General features: G+C 38.9%; 3 protein-coding genes across 11 annotated transcripts; 1 reads left to right on the top strand and 2 right to left on the bottom strand.

Annotated features, from left to right (window-relative positions):
* Positions 1–610: 610 nt before the first annotated feature.
* Positions 611–7,076, top strand: LOC122758330 (heterogeneous nuclear ribonucleoprotein D0-like). Of its 7 annotated transcripts, XR_006358142.1 has the most exons (9): positions 612–1,286; positions 1,431–1,599; positions 1,770–1,931; positions 2,105–2,236; positions 2,321–2,420; positions 2,876–3,031; positions 4,889–4,991; positions 5,365–5,466; positions 6,268–7,076. XR_006358142.1 is itself a non-coding variant. In XM_044012429.1 (8 exons), the coding sequence occupies exons 1-7, from the start codon at positions 1,120–1,122 to the stop codon at positions 4,960–4,962; spliced, it is 960 nt and encodes a 319-aa protein (XP_043868364.1). In that variant the 5' UTR covers positions 611–1,119; the 3' UTR covers positions 4,963–4,987; positions 6,268–7,076. The 7 variants fall into 7 exon arrangements, 6 of the variants coding, with proteins under 6 accessions (XP_043868364.1, XP_043868362.1, XP_043868365.1 ...); XM_044012429.1 differs by lacking the exon at positions 5,365–5,466 and having other exon boundaries at positions 611–1,286; positions 4,889–4,987; XM_044012427.1 differs by having other exon boundaries at positions 611–1,286; positions 4,889–4,987; positions 5,365–7,076.
* On the bottom strand, positions 6,558–10,938 carry si:ch73-234b20.5 (uncharacterized protein LOC449923 homolog). 2 transcript variants are annotated; one of them, XM_044012439.1, is made up of 3 exons: positions 10,839–10,938; positions 9,979–10,149; positions 6,558–7,264 (listed from the first exon to the last, which is right to left on the bottom strand). In XM_044012439.1, the coding sequence occupies exons 1-3, from the start codon at positions 10,839–10,841 to the stop codon at positions 7,127–7,129; spliced, it is 312 nt and encodes a 103-aa protein (XP_043868374.1). In that variant the 5' UTR covers positions 10,842–10,938; the 3' UTR covers positions 6,558–7,126. The 2 variants fall into 2 exon arrangements, with proteins under 2 accessions (XP_043868374.1, XP_043868373.1); XM_044012438.1 differs by lacking the exon at positions 10,839–10,938 and adding an exon at positions 10,528–10,821.
* A 1,684-nt stretch (positions 10,939–12,622) lies between these two features.
* On the bottom strand, positions 12,623–16,352 carry tmem150c (transmembrane protein 150C). Of its 2 annotated transcripts, none has more exons than XM_044012436.1 (8): positions 16,044–16,352; positions 14,940–15,048; positions 14,611–14,664; positions 14,491–14,526; positions 14,334–14,401; positions 13,922–14,049; positions 13,646–13,823; positions 12,623–13,097 (listed from the first exon to the last, which is right to left on the bottom strand). In XM_044012436.1, the coding sequence occupies exons 2-8, from the start codon at positions 15,014–15,016 to the stop codon at positions 12,901–12,903; spliced, it is 738 nt and encodes a 245-aa protein (XP_043868371.1). In that variant the 5' UTR covers positions 15,017–15,048; positions 16,044–16,352; the 3' UTR covers positions 12,623–12,900. The 2 variants fall into 2 exon arrangements, with proteins under 2 accessions (XP_043868371.1, XP_043868372.1); XM_044012437.1 differs by having other exon boundaries at positions 14,940–15,045.
* Between the last annotated feature and the right edge of the window lie 261 nt (positions 16,353–16,613).

Below are 16,613 nucleotides of genomic sequence, written 5' to 3'. Positions count from 1 at the left end.
GGAAAGGCACTGGTGTAATAATCAAATGAATGATGGTCATTTTCTCTTCCTTTCATATATGTCAGACACTGGTGTAGCCAAAATAGATTAAGATGGGGCAAGAGATAAGGTGACTCTCTCTTATTATTGTCATTTGCTTCATTTTCTTTGACCTCCAGACAAAATTCCTCAGTTCCACTCCAATCACATACCCTGGTATATACAATAAACAGTATTTCTGATTTGCCTCCAAGTACCAACAGAGGAAACTCACGGACCACTGGTGGTACACATACCACAGTTTGAGAACCATGTCTCTATATACAGTCTTCCAAACTACTGGATTCATTTTATTTATTTTAGAACTAATCTATCATTCTATGTTAAGACAAATCGTTTTCCAACGTTAATTTTCTTGGCCAAGTATGTTTGTGCATAAAAAAATATTTTGACCCTTGGTTTTGGTGATGCTTGTGAAATGAACACACAGTATAGCTATACCAAAATCTAGAGTGATGTACAGATGGACAAAAACAACAACATATTTACATTTGTTTGCATTTTTATAACTCACATAAAATTATGACAAGTCTTTGAGTCTAAAGGGAGATTAAAAAGAAACACAAATTAAAGTCCCTGGTGTGTTTTATTAGAAAATGTATCCACACAATATTGTCAAGTAGGATAAGAAATGTCTTGCTGAATATGGACTATAGCCACAACAGATAACAGATAAATGATAAATGGTCTTAATGCTATATGACCTAAGGGGGCAGTGTTGTGCCTAAGCTAGGTCTAACCGCCAGGTTTCTTATCGTACGAAGAAGAACGAGGCTACGAATAAAACAAACAGCTACAAAACACTCATCCTTTAAATTATAGCGACTAATAATACTTTAGCCTAACAGAAAAAAACATTTTGCCTCCACACACTGACATTACCACCCAGAAACACTCGCTAGCTTGCTCTTCTCAGCGACAATATTTTCAGACAACGGTATTTAATATCCAAATATTAGCTTATTTAGCCTTTGCCTATCGTTAGCTCACAGCTAACTGCGCTCCCGTTTGGGGTTACGACGCAGCATTATTTTCGGTGGTCTGCAGTTATAAATATTTTTTGTTTAAACTGCTCCAAACATGTCGGATAATTACGAATTCAGCGACGACGCTGCCATGATGAAAATGGAGGAGGACGGAGAGGGGAACTGTGACGACCCGATGTCAGCGGCCGGGGACAGTGGCCTGGTGGGGGGCGAGGCCGAGGGATCCAGGATTGACGCCAGTAAAAACGAGGAGGATGAAGGGTACTGTGGCATGGGCGAACCGCATCTCGATGCTCTCAATAGTCTCCTCACATTTCACCAAAGCTGCTTAAGAATGATTTAACAGGTGTCTGTAGTTTGTAGTGTGTCCTCCTGAGGTGTATGTTTTGTTTTGTCCACGCACAGGAAGATGTTTGTAGGAGGGCTCAGCTGGGACACGACCAAGAAAGATCTGAAAGATTACTTCTCAAAGTTTGGGGAGGTCGTGGACTGCACATTAAAACTGGACCCCATCACTGGACGTTCAAGAGGTTTTGGCTTTGTGCTCTTCAAAGAATCAGAAAGTGTTGACAAGGTACATCTTTTGACACCCTTCCCTTGGAGTACCAGAATAAAATGGTATGATAATGTCAAGGTGGAGCTAGACTGGCTCCACCTACGATAGTCAGCTGACAGCAGTTGTTGTTGTTATCGTTTGTTGGCCATGATGAACCCCTTCTGTCATTTGATTATTTTGTTTTGAAGGTTGCTTCACAAAAGGAGCATAAACTCAATGGTAAAGTGATTGACCCCAAAAAGGCCAAGGCCATGAAAAGCAAGGAGCCAGTGAAGAAGATATTTGTGGGCGGTCTCTCTCCAGACACCCCTGAGGAGAAAGTCAGAGAGTACTTTGGTGCCTTTGGAGAGGTGGGTGCATTGTGAATATTTTTATTTAATCTATTCTGCAAGACAATCAATGCAGTCGTGAACTAGAAATGACCATAACCCCTGATCATAGACTACTGAATTAGTTAAAGTGCTTTTCATGTAAAGCCATTGATGCATGTGTTGTTGTTTTTAAAAAAAAAACAAAACAACAGGTGGACTCTATTGAACTGCCCATGGAGAACAAAACAAACAAAAGGAGAGGCTTCTGCTTCATCACATTCAAAGAAGAGGAACCAGTGAAGAAGATCATGGAGAAAAAGTACCACAACATTGGACTCAGCAAGGTACAGGTTCAACTTGGTTTACATAGAGTTTACATCGGATCCATGATCACTACATAAATGTCAATCCCTTTTTTTTTTTTTAAGTGTGAAATAAAGGTGGCGATGTCTAAAGAACAGTACCAACAGCAGCAGTACTGGGGAGGCAGAGGTGGATACTCATCCAGGTCTCGAGGAAGAGGTGGTGGTGAGTGGAGAATACATTTATGATAAAATAAGATATACATTCACAACTTAAAATTCCTTGAAAAAAAACAACAAAAAACTTTGGAATAGTCAAGCCTTTTTTCAGACATAGGCAAAAAGGATAAAATCCACCATGGAAGGATTTAATAGCCTGTGTGCCTTCACTTTCCTGTTATTAATAATAAACCCCAATTCTGAACAGAAACAATAGGTCAATTACTGATCAGTTTCTACTTATTATAACTTACTTTTACATGTTATATATCTGTAACACTGTGCTAACACTGTAGTTTCGCTAAAGCAATACAAAAAATTCATTAAATTAAGTTGAAATTACTACTTTCAAATTAACTTCACTGGTTAAATGATCTCATTCATTTAGAAAAACAGCTCTTTTAAACATTTCTCTTTATATGTATGATTAAATGTTATGCTTTTTTTGTGTTATTATTGCAGGTCCCAATCAAAATTGGAACCAGGGCTATGGCAACTACTGGAATCAAGGTTATGGAAACTATGGCAATTATGGATACAGTAATCAAGGATATGGAGGATATGGTGGCTATGATTACTCTGGTTACAACAACTATTATGGATATGGTGACTATGACAGTAAGTAGACTCCCCTGCTGTTCCGATAACTAAATGAATTGCCAACTATGGTGATGATGGGTTTTTTAATAACTAAACATCATCTGAAATGTGAATATTTTCCTGTTTCCTTGCTCCATATAACAAAGAAATGATCCAAACTGAATCATTTTCCTTTGTGGACAAAACAAGACATTTGAGAACATCATCATCATCTTGTGTTTGGGAAAAGGATTGAAGAATTTTCTGACATTTTATGGACCAAAGAACGAATTGAGTAGATAATCAACAGATTGATTAATTCATTATATAAATAATCATTAGTTGCAGCTCAAGTTCAATTGATTTTCCCCTCACTGCTGAAAGTAGCGTTAATTTTGTCACCCAGTTTCAAATTTTTGTAGTCTTTTTTAGTCGACTAAAAGTGTTGTCGGAAATAAAGCTGCTGCACTTAATTTTTAATTTTTATTTTATCTTAGTTTTTTATTTTCGCTTTTTTCGTCAACAATAATGCTTGTAAATATCATCTTAAGTCAGTGTTTTAGGACATCGGTGCAGTCTCTGCATCGTGTCGTCTTAAGCTGGGGACACACTGCACAACCTTCACAGTTGTTAGCGAATTTTAAAAGACTCGGAGTACACACTAACTGGTTCAGCATTTACTCTTTTCTTTTTTTTATGACGAATGAAAGACTGGGGATCACACATTTAACACAACTGCGCCTGATGAGGGATGACAAACTACATGATTTGTCAAACCAACTGAAGCCAACTGAACGCAGCAAACTCTTGCTAGAGCAACCACGTCTACGAGAGCGACTGTTTCACCAGACCAAAGCGTCTCATAAAACATTTTCCTTGACTGTATTTCTCGCGTCAAGCGGTGACTGAGCCAAAGTGTTCTTCATTTAAATGAAACAAAGACAGAGTACATTGTGTTTGGAGAAAGTGGAACAGCTGGCTTGGGTGCCCTGTCTTTGCAGTTCAACTCGACTGTTCGAAACCTCTGTGTTTTCTGTGAGGGTAAATGAATCAATTGCCTCTGCTTGCCAAAGCCAAGCCACAAACTTGATGTTAATTAGTTCAAGGCCGCACTATTGCTATGCACTTTATGTTAGCTACGCTGGCTCTACTGTTCTACCAGTGCGTATTAGAATTGATTTCAAACTTTTAATGTTTGTTTTAAAGTTCTAAACGGCCTTGCCTCGGCCTATTTAACAGAAATTGTAACAGAGCCTTGGTTGTTGTGTTATCACTGACCTGGGTCTTTTCAAATCTAGACAATTATCCAGAATGGCTTTAGTTTGGTACACTTTTTATTCTTTTATTTCACTTGTTATTATTTTGTTTTGTTTTGTTTTTTTGTCCTTCGGTTTATGTTTCATGAAATTTTTTTTTATATATACTGTGTATTTTTATTGCTTTGTGTCTGTAATGTTGTTATTTTGTGAAGCTCTTTGGTCACCTGTGGGTTGTTGTAAAGGGCTATATAAATAAAGTACATTACATTACATTACGTCGCCATCGTTGTTTTGATATTTCCCGCTACTTCCTGTCATCTTTGTCTTCTGATGCTGTTTCCTGTGTCTCACCTACCGTTTTTTTCCATTGTCTGTTGGCAACATGTTTGCATTTGGGTCAGTAATCTGTACACACTACCCGATTGTGTCCAACTGAGGTCAAGTCGGGTCTGTTACCCTCACACACCATGCCCACTGTCCCCAAATAGTGCTGTGAATCGTGGGTAAAAACTTTTGTAGTGTGTCCCCAGCTTCAGTCGTGAAAAAAAAAAAAAGAGTCTCACCTCAACTGACAAAATGAACAGTGGTTGAAATGATACAAAAATATCTAAAATACTTTTGTTTTTTCCAACTACATGTGAAGATCAATCGGGCGGATATGGCAAGTCGCCACGGCGTGGTGGTCACACCAACAGTTACAAGCCATATTAAAGGGGAATCAAACCCTCACCATCAAGTAGGTATGCATCAACAAATTTATACCACACACTTGTCATTTTTAAAATAGTTAAATTAATTTTGCTGTTTGGTAACATTATGAATAATTTCCCTTTTTGTTTTTTTATAAATGTCTTTTTCTCAGCACCGTCAAGTGCTTTACAGTAGTGGTAACATAGAGGCTACACTGTTTGTGGCGATTATTGTAACAGCCGGCCTTCTGCTGCCTCTTTTTGCACCTTCTTTCTTTCTCTTTTTTTTTTTTTTAAACTGTAAAGTTAACAGGTAAAGTACTGCTACTACAGTAAATGGATGCCAAAGTTAAGGATGTGCAAGGAAACAGAAAAGGAAGTATGTTGTCTCCTAACTCTGACATACCTTGTTTGTACCTGCCAGCGGAGCTTCCTTGCAGGCCATGAGCTGACTCCCAGATACTCTCAGGGCCCGCTCAATGCGGACTGGGTACGAGAAGCATACGCTCTCGAATGCTGCCATTTGGTATGGTCTTCCAACATCCTGTATCCGCATTTCTAAACTAAACAATATGGGACACGTCCAGCTTTGTCACCTTTCTTTCCATTTTTGAATTTCTTTGCAACTGTATGTAATGTAAAAGTAAAATTATACACATGTAATTGTCATTTTTTACAGGCCCTTACTCCCCCACAAGTAATGATTTATAAATATGAGAAAATAACTATTTGCTTTTCAAAGGATACGTACAGCTTTCTCTGGACTTTCCAGTTCCTAAATGTTAATATATGCATTCCTAATCTTTTACCTAAAATGCTTGTTTTCTTTATTTAGCTCTTGTAGCCTGTAGTCCATGAGCTAAATCCTGGTTCGTATTTGGACTCTACTGTGTTGGGGGATAAAGTGCTTTTACTTTTGTGTACATGTATTGTTCTGTTTTTTTTTTTACTGACAGCGAAGGAAAAAGAACTCCTCTTTTCTCAATTTTTCCTGTAACAAAAATCTTCCTCTAATAACCTTTTTGTAAATCAAGAGTCACTACATTTGCAGACATTTGCATGTAACTGCTGTCTTTAATGTGTACTTTTGACCACAGTCGAAGGCTTCTTCCGTTTAAGTATTTGGGCTTTGACCTGTCGAATTTATCACACCACAGGATTTCTAGCTTATGGACTAACTTTTTTTTTTCGTAACTGTAATATGTTAAATATTTCCCTTTTTTCTTTTGACATTGGACAATATAGACACAGGGGATTCCTATTTAATTGTGACTTAACTATTGTGTTGTTTGTCTATAGCTGATTTGTGTTTGTTTGTTTTCCATAGGTTTCAGTGTGATGATGATGATGATGATGATGAGAGTCTGCAGTGAACTCACAGTTGGAGAAAGAGATGATGGTATCCAGCAAAGGCCAATTAGCTGATTGTAAGAAAAGTAAAAGAAGAACACAGTGACCTACAGTACACATTCTCTCTCTCGCTCTTTCCCAGAGTATTTGTTGTATCTTAAAAAACGTTTTGTCATGTTTTTGCATTTATTTAGATCACTGCAGAGTTTTAGCAGTCCCTCGTCCCCGTCTTGTTTTTTTGTATTTACTGTTTTCAGTTATTGCTCGTTTTGTGAAATTGCTTGATTTTATTCCATAACTGAAGCGTTAGATTGTTTGATACAAGTCATGCATATACATATATATATAGATATATATATTTAAAAAAACAAGTACTGTGGCAGCAAAGAATATGCATCGCTATAATCTACTCTCTTCTTTATCCATCAGTCAAAATATACATGTTATTACAGTCATAAACATACAGTGTATATATATATATGTATATATACATACACACAGTGCATTGACATCAAGAAATGTGTCAAGAATAAACTCTTAATTTTGGATTTGCGACCCTGTGGTGTGACGTCACATGTTCATGGACTTGGAGTGTTTTAGGATATAGCTCAGTCAATGTTGTTAATCTTCCCAAGAAAACTAATCAATACACTTTATAATAATAACAATAATGATAGAAAATTAAATCAATACCATTTAGATTTTTACCTGCACACAAAGCAGCGCCTTGTTTTGAAATGAAAACGCCCCAAACTGCTCAATAAAAGTCGACTGTACAAACGTGAACTTTTATGCGCTCTCTTCATTGCTTTCAGTCCTGAGTCGGGTTTAAAGGGTTAAATAACTTTGGTGGCAAAGAGGATGATGAGGATTATTATGATCAGCACGACGATGCCAATAATGATCATCAGTTTGACGTTCTTCCACCAGTATTTCCTGGCCACCCGCGTGGACGTCCTCTGGAACGAGTCGGCCTGCAAAAAAAAAGAAGAAAAGTACAAACAAACCTTGTTAAAGTACTGGCAGCGATGAAAGAAGTGCTCACACTCGGATTACTTTGAGAACTAGTGCAAACAATCCCAGCTGTAGTAGCTGTAGTAGTAGTAGTTGCGTAATATCAGTGTCAGGTTTTGACACGGAGGATTGTCTATGTTGAATTAAGGATCTAACTGTTTCTGTTGAATCAATTAAAAAAAAAAGAAGTGCCCATTGAAGTGAGAGAACTGCACAAAAATACAAGAAATACTCCTGTTGTTGTTTTTTTCTCCAACCAAGATGAATATCACGAGTGAAAATCATATTAATGAAACAAAACAGACCAAAGTACAACGTAGGTGACACGAGTTGACCTGTATCAAGCGTGTCTCGAAGAACTCTGACCTGTAATCTGACCTTTTCACAGCAGATCTGTCTCAACATAAATCAGTAGGACAAACACAGGTGTTATCAATGACATTAATTAGGCTTCTGCTCCAGGTTTTTTGTTGTATTTACCAGTGTTGTAACAAAGTACAAGTAGTGTCTGTGCTTTACTTTGTTATTTATATTTCTAGCAACTTTTACTCCACTACATTTCCTATTAACTGTCTTTGTTACTCGTTACTACCTAATAAAATCAGAAGAAGAAGAGTTGGTATTATGGTCTGTATTTATAAAGAGCGTTTCTAGTCTTTATGAGCTGCTTTATACGTTATATGTTTTGCATTTCAGCCATGAAATGTTATTTTAAACGTTTTAAACTGTTCAAATTTCAAATTGTACTACTACTACAGTGCTATTTCTAAAAAAAACAACACTATTTTAACATGTAGTAAGTTGTAAATAACTGCCAGATGTTGAAAGTTATAAAGAAAAATGGGCAAAAGCACTTATTCTCTGACCCTTTTATGGTTAAAATAAGCAAACAAAAAAAGTCCAGACGGACATTTTGAGGCTTAGATGTTAAAGGGTTAATTGTTTTGAAAGGTACAGTGCGTAAACTTTTGCAACATTGATTCACCTCACTAAAGGGCCAGCCAAAGCATTTATGGGGCCCTTAGCAGAACTGTGATGACGCCTGTGTGACAGACCTATTGTTTTGTAACTGAATAAACACAATGGTAATAAAAAAAAAAAAGACACTGGTGAATCACATTAGGGCGGAGCAGACACTGATGAGGGAAGCAAAAAAGTCTGCCCCACTCATCCCACTTTAAGTGCTACATGAATTCAGTTCTTTTATTACTATTACTAGTTTGGAACACTTGAATCTGATTGTACTGCACTGCAGCAATAAGAGATCCATGATGCTGGACTTTGTGCTCAAACCGATAACCGACACCAATTAAATTCTTCGCTGTGACCAAATGCAGAGGCCACATAGTCTCTCTTCTGTGGTGAAATCAACATAATATTTTACAAAATGATGTTGCAGATGATTCACTGTACAAAATAAATGACGATGACAGATGTTTTAGTCCTTCGGGGGAACTTGGCGTGTTTGCTGATATCCAATAATTCTATAATAATATTTTCTATTGTGCCTCACAGGTCATGCTTCTTCATTTTAGTTGTTTATTAGAGTGCCTGCTTAGCAACACACACCAATGTGTTCTCCATTAGTTTGCAGTGGAAAGCAATCATCTATTGTTATTGTTCGGCGTATTTTATAATCTGAAAACAGATTATAAAATCAGCTGAGGTCCATGAAAATAATCACAAAAATCTCTAAACAAACTCTTCTCCTGCCCACAATTTCCAACCAACACAGATGATTTTTACATAAAAACGTTGCTATGATTGTTGTCTAACCCTGTGTGTTGTTCTCATTTTCATATGCCTTGCAGTTTTTCTTAAAATCACCTAAAAGCACAGAGAGTTCTGGTCAAAGCTCCCATTGACCCCCATGTTAAAACTCTGTTGTTTTTTTTCAAATGAAGACGAGGGTGATATTAAAACTGTCATTTCTCTGTCAATTCACACACGTTTTTTTTACAAATTTAAATGTGGTAGCTCCTGAAAGCCTCCTGATGCTCACAAACCAAACAGGTAATCTCTATCATCAACCGTTCTCTGTTTTTTACTGGTTTTGGACAGTTAGACAGTTGGGAGGAGGGGACACAGGGAGGGGGAGGGGCTTGTTTTTAAGGTTGACTCCTTTCTGAGTACTTCAAGTTTTAAAGGTTCAATCCACTCCAATTGGCAGCAGGAAGCAGGCACGATCAAAATTTCACCGATTCTATTCAGTTGTAGATTACGTGTACGCGTGCGTTCTAATGATTCAGCTACACTGAAAACAACTGCTTTAAAAAGTCACACGTTTGCGTGTTTGTGTCGTGTGCAAAATAAAGTCGCAGCAGTTTAGTGCAGCCGTGCTACAATGACTGCAGTAATGATAAAACATACTAAACTGTGTTTTTAAAGCCTGAATACGCGACCTGTAAACACACACACCCCCAGGATGTCCATATAAGGAGTTGTGTATTATTTCCATCTTATTTGATTATTGCTAGTACGACTCTGACCTCAGTCTGCTGAAGGTAATGAGATTAAATGTCGTTTACACGGTCTCATCTATGCGATTGTCTTATAATCATCTTATAATCAGATTAGCGCGAGGAGATCTCTGTCCATGTAAATGTAGTCACTGTCCGATGTAAACAAAAGTAACCTCGTCATCGCGCACCGTCACGATGAAGGACATACTCACCGACGCCTGTAGGTCATCAGTTTTCCCAATCAGATCATCTATTCTGTCGCCTCTCTCCAGCACTTTGTTGATGTTGTCTTTCAGGATAACTTTGACCTCATTGACCTGGCCTTGCACTTGGTCCATCCTGCTGGGTGAGCTGGTGGCGGGCGACTGGGCGTTTGTGTCAGCCTGTGGAAACAATGGACAGACAGAGAGACAGGAAGGGTCCATTTTAAGGCTCCATCATTCTCAAATTTGCAAAAGAAATCCACACGAATCAGATTCCGGGCTGTCAAATATCCCAACAACAATAACCTGCGTAATCTCCATATTTCATGACCGGCCCTCACTTCCTGCCACTGTGTCAACAGGAAGCAGGGCTATCACTTGTGAGTCACTTTTACCGAGGCCTGTTTGTCTCCGTGAAAACACCCCACTCCCCTACACTGCAGTTACACGGTAAACAAGAGTCAGAATATACTGAATTATTCCACAACACATAAAGACTTAAAGATGGTTAAAAACACAGTGTAGAACCAGAAAGACTGTGGTAAAGACAACACTCACCATAGCAGCTCTGTTTCTCAAGCGCAACGGACAAAACAACTCATAAGCAACAACAAAAAAGAAGTGCCGATATCCAGAGGTGTTGTGTTGTCTTGTGACTGAGTCGTTCAGCGAGAGCCGAGCAAACGTCTGCCCCTCTCTGCCCCGTTACACATTAACTCACGACCTGTTGTTGCCTCAATCAAAGTGTCATCAGCTTAACTAACCAGAGACAGTCACGACTGCCGCCACAGAACAAGTCGCTTTGAGTCAGAACATGAATATCATCTCCACTTCCCTGTTCGTCCTACTTCTGCGTGTGATTTACATACCATGGTCGGTGAGAGCAGCAGGATGCAGGCCAACACTGAGCTGATATGTCCGTGCTTTCTGTGAAGGCAGTAAAGGGCAAAGTTGCCTCACTTCATTTCCTGATTCGGCGTTACCTCAGCAGTTTGCAACAGCTCTCGTTCACTATCGACTCTTTTAATTCCCCATAAAGTTGTGAAGGGGCAGAGACCATAGATGTGTGTGTAAGCTGCCTGCCGGTAAACTCTAATCTGTGTTAATAACAGTGGAGGCTGCAGTGTTTAAGCTCATCAGTGTCAAGTACAAAATCCACATATATGTACTTTACTTTATTTATATTGTTTAGCAACTTTTTACTTGTACTCCACTACATTTCCCCTTTACTCTCTTTGTTACAAATAAAATCAGAGTTGGTATTATGGTCTGTATTTATATACAGCTTTTCTAGTCTTGATGAACTGCTTTACACTACAGTTTTCACCCATTCACATGCTTCGACATGGGGTTAAGTGTCTTGCTCAAGGACCCATATAGACCAGCAGAGCCAGGAATTTAACCCACAACCTTCCAACTTGTCCTACCACTGAGCCACCGTGAGCCATCAATCGTAATTCCTCACTTTCTTACTTCTAAAACTACATTTTCAGAACAGTAAATGTCGTATACTTTCAAGACTTTTACTTAAGTACTATTATAAAAAACTGACTTCAACGTCTTCCAAAGTCATTTCCTGGTAACATTACTTACTCCCTTTAAGGTATTTTATACAACACTGACGCTCATTTACTCAAGTTAAAGGAGCAATTTGAATCCACAGAGCACTGTCACTATAAAACCATGGGTTCTCAAACTGTGGTACGCGTACCACCAGTGGTACGCAAGCTTCCTCTGGTGGTACTTGGAGGACAATCAGAAATACTGTTTTCAAGGGCGTAGGTTTGCGTATGGACATTTGGAGAAAGCCACTAATATTAGAGACGGGTCAATGTGTAGAAGAGAGTTTTTATATGAGAGGGAGTTGTTAGTAGTTGTTCAAGGACAAGATGAACTGGCAGAGACTGACTAATGAAGGGAAGACTATATACAGCAGGCGTGGCTAATAAAAGATAGGTGAAAGTAATGAGGGCGGGGCATGTAATGGAGGAAGTACACTAGTCTACAGCAAGAGAAGAATGTTAAGATTTCAAAATATAACAGGATTCAGCACAGAAAGAACGGACGTTATAGCTTCTACAGGACTGACTTTGGTTTGCGAGCGAGCTGAGATGACTTTGCCTTAAAAATGTGCTCGATGCCACTTTATTAAAAGTGCCCTTTCAAAAAAAAGATGAGGGGAGGAAGTAGAAAAGAAGAACAGAAAGAAGATTAGACTCCTGCAGGGAATGAGTCTGCATATTCTGGCAAACTGCAATAGCCTTCAGATACCAGAAACAACGTCATCCTTCTTCATTAGAGAAGGAAAAATCAGTGATTTTACATCATGGCATTCAGGAGTTTTCATCCACCACTGCCTCCGTCAGTTTAAACATGTTATCTCGCAACTTCGGTCGGTGAAATGCTTTGTTCACGTTCACAAACGGAGTAAAGAAGGCAACAATTGACCAGCAGTCACTGTTGTTGTCCCTCAAACTAAAAATAGAGATTTTCTCTATTGACTTTGGTGCAAGTGTCATTCTCTTCTTTAACTGTGGCTGGTTTGTCTGTACTGGCTACAGTTGGAACACCCAAAATGCCATAAAGTGAGGCCGTTGCCTAAAGAACATATAGAAGGCTTATAATAAGGTAAGAAAACAAACAAAAAAAACCCTGCACATGAATGATTTTTATTGAAACTGATTGTTTACTTTGCAAACATGCCTCACACCATCCACGGGTACACATATTCATGCCCCACTCCAAAAGCTAATAGTGTTTTGATTTAAGTGTATTCCCAGGTAATCATCCCGGTAAAACAATTTTTAAAAAAAGATATTCAATTTTGCACGTGTGTCAGAAGTGATGCTCACGTGTCCGTTACATTAAAACTGGAGTAAAACAGCTGTTTCTAACACCTCAGGCGTGTGAAAGTGATCGACACATGCGTCATCACTGCTGGTCCAGTTCACTCTCGAACACGTCAGTGTAGGTTTCAGACCGGCCAGAGATCTCTGTGCACACAATGTCGAAGCTGCTGTGACGAAACTCGACGGCAAACGTGCCGAGGAACATGAGGAAGAACATGACCAGCGCCCACTGGCCCTGAGCGGCATTCACGTGGTGGCCCAGCATCATCAACGCCTGATCTGGACCGGGTTGAGTTAAGAATAAAATGTAGACAAGACCAAATTCAAATTCACACACAGCTGTCCACTTTGAGGAAATATGTGTACATTTCTAAACGGTCCGGTGTGTTTTTGACCCATTTGAGAGTCTCTAATGACGCGTTTCCACTAGCTCTACTCGACTCCATTCAACTCAATTATTTTCCATTTCCATTAGCGATAGTACCTGGTCCAGACTCACGTCGCCCACTGATTGGTCAGAGTGCCGTCACAGGATGAGGCATGAGCAAGACGTCCAACACAAGAATCAAGCCGAACAATGCCGAACTGTAGATCAGTTAAAAAGACTTAACAATCCTAAAAACGTGGATTAATCTCCAACAATTACCAGGGAAATGTCTAAAATCTCAATATTTAACAGGAGTCTGGTGTATTTAGCGACAGCACTGCTGATCGCGACCAGCGAGCGGCATCACAAACTCTTCCTCGGTGTATCCATTGCTCACTATGGGTCTTTTTGACAGTGGAAATTTCGATGGGTATTATTAGTCACATTAATTAAAGGATACAGACTATCAAGGAGACAGTGACAGTTCCTGACAACAGGTAGCGGAGGATAGCGATCCTCCTCCCCTCGCCTCTTAGGTTAACACTCATGGTGATGTAGGACTGTATCCAGCAGAACAGTATTCCCAGTCCAAACGTCATGAGTGTGCCCACGTTGTGAATCTCCAGCTCATTTAAGACCTGAAACCAAAAATAAAAAAAAAATCAAGTCTGCTGAAGTTACCACATGGACTCTTACATACTTAAATATGTGCATCTCTGCTGCCGTAGTGTGTCACCTGGAAGTTTCCTATGAGTGTCATTCCAAAGCAGCCAACAGTAAAAGCCGCTAGAGAGACAAAATTCAACCATGGCTTGACTGAGGTGCGTTTCAGCTGGAGGTATCTGAGTAGAGCAATAAAGAAACCTGGAGGAGAGAAGGAACCTTTAATCATGGATAATTTATATATCCTAATATGTTATGAATACTTTGGAGGCTTGAAAAGTAGTGGTTGAGACCATTAACGCCTCAGAAAAATGTTTTCTTTACCCCTAGTGGCCATTCAAGAGAAAACAGGTTGCAGACACATTCATATTATGACTATAATATGACTCCAATCAGATAGAGACGGGAAGTCAGACAGATAAATGTTTGCGGCTTTCTGAATTCTGATGTAACTACGGTGTGTCAACATGAATCACCACTCTTACCCACAAACGCAGCCAGGTTCATGACCTCACTGAAGATGCAGCTGGCCGGTGGGAAGTTGCCTGCAATACTGAGGAAAAACAAAAGTGTGTTTTACTTCATTAGCAGTAGCTGAGCTTTTATTGTGGAAAAGGAAATGACGAGTGTCACCATGTATACCTGATGTATGGAGGATAAAGGGATCCATTTCTTCTCCTAAAAAATATTGACAAAAAAAAAAGATGTTATTCCAGAAGAACAAGAAAAATGACAGTCAATAATATTGATTGGAAATCTCACCTGTGCTGTGTGCCCAGGTGCGCCATCTGTCCATTCATGATGGCCACAAAGTATCTGTTAAAATACATCAAAACACATTAAAAGATAATATATACATACACATATATATATATATATATATATATATATATATACACACATACACATGTGTATATATATATATATATATATATATACATATATATATATATATATATATACACACACGCACATATACAGGTATATACATATATATACACATGTATGTATACATATACATATATAGACCCATTTATTAATGAATCCCTTGGAGAAAAGACCAGGTGATGAAACTTATTAGCTGAACTCACACCAGCCACAGTCCAGCTGCCGTGAACACAGAGTAGATGGGAGGCAGAAGAGCCCACGCACTCCAGTTACGAATCATGTCTGCTCTAACACCCCAGAAGGTGTTGACTGCTGGAGAGAAATGGACATTAAAAGGCAGATGCATTTCACCAAGATACCATGTATAGAGGGTTCAGAACATCCAGTCCGGTCAGTCAGACAAAATGTCAAAATAACTGTCATAATAAAAACATATTTATGATAGTCATTTTCTGTTGGCCAGTCCAGAAATCCTCTCATGATCCACTACTGTTACCAGAAAATGATTTATTAACCATTACAGGTCTCGTGTGTATGCATTAGTGACATTTAACTGCAGCACTGCTCAGAGTTTCTTCTTACAAATTACCACCAATTACAACATACAAACACATACCTACTTACATATGAAGTAATTATGCTTTACATGTTTTTTCCTTGCGGACCTCTAGGGGTTGCTCGCGGCCCCTAGAGAGAGAGGCTGATCTAAGTGAATCAAACCCCTGAGACTCCTGGCTCACAGGCAACGTGATGTGTCTTATGAGGGTTATTTATTATTATTATTATTATTATTATTATAATAATAAGGTAAAAAAATATAGCCAACAGACCTTTCACACTAACAGCATCCAACCTCAGCAGTATTATGCACATTTTCTTATGATGCAGAGATGGTTGTTCATTGTCCTAATACATTTGTAAAAAGGCATCTTTTGCTGGGTTTCTATGGCACAATACTTATGACCATTTTGGATTTTGCACCTGGCAAATACTCCATATTACAAAACAATTTAAACTAATAAAAACTGAGCATTTACAAAAAATAAAAACTACAAACCCTTTCTAAAAACTAAATAAAACTAATTTTAAATACAAAGTCAAAACTAAATACAAAACTATTATAACCTTTATGAGGACTACTGATTTGTTATACCCCATCAGACGCACAGTATGGGCGGGTCTTCAGTAACTTGTCTTGCATCAACATGAAAGCATGCCCGGAAGTGAGTGTTTGCGTTGGCGTAACACAGGTATTTACTAAAGGGAAGGGAATTAGTTGTAAATTGAACACAAGAGTCGACTTTTACCCGTTTGTTCGGTGGATGGAAGTCGCACAGAGCGTCGTCGCCTGGTTGAAGACTAGGACGGAACTCCCGGTGAATGAGTGCAAAGACGGCTTACTTACTCGGTTGCTCTTCAGACCCATAACGTTCACCAAGAGCCGCTGCTCTCACATTCTGCTACTCTAACCACATACATTTTCTATGAGTTATCATTGTGTCTTAAAATGCAGCACCGTTAGCTCCGTGCCCGGTAGAACAAACCCATTCACAATAAGCACACTGGTTCCGGTCAAACCTTAAGCTAACATTAACCAGGTAATTTGTCAAGCGAAAGCGACTATGGTGTTTATTAAGGGCGCAACGTCCGGTGTGGGCGTCCGTCCTTCAAAACAAAAGTCGTGTTAAAAGCTTTAGTGGTATACCTCTTTTCACAGTTGTCTGTGTGGACATTATTGTCCCTGGAGGTATAACATATCATTAATTGTATGTTTATCCTTTAATGTGGCATCAACTGTCAAATGTATAAGGACCAAACATTCAGACAGCAGTTGTTTTTTATTTTTATTTAACATCCGCATGGGTATGTGGCTATTG

The sequence above is a fragment of the Solea senegalensis genome, linkage group LG21, assembly GCF_019176455.1.
Source record: "Solea senegalensis isolate Sse05_10M linkage group LG21, IFAPA_SoseM_1, whole genome shotgun sequence".
NCBI lineage: Eukaryota > Metazoa > Chordata > Actinopteri > Pleuronectiformes > Soleidae > Solea > Solea senegalensis.
Note: the sequence above shows the minus strand (reverse complement) of the source record. Positions and strands in the feature narration are given on the sequence as shown.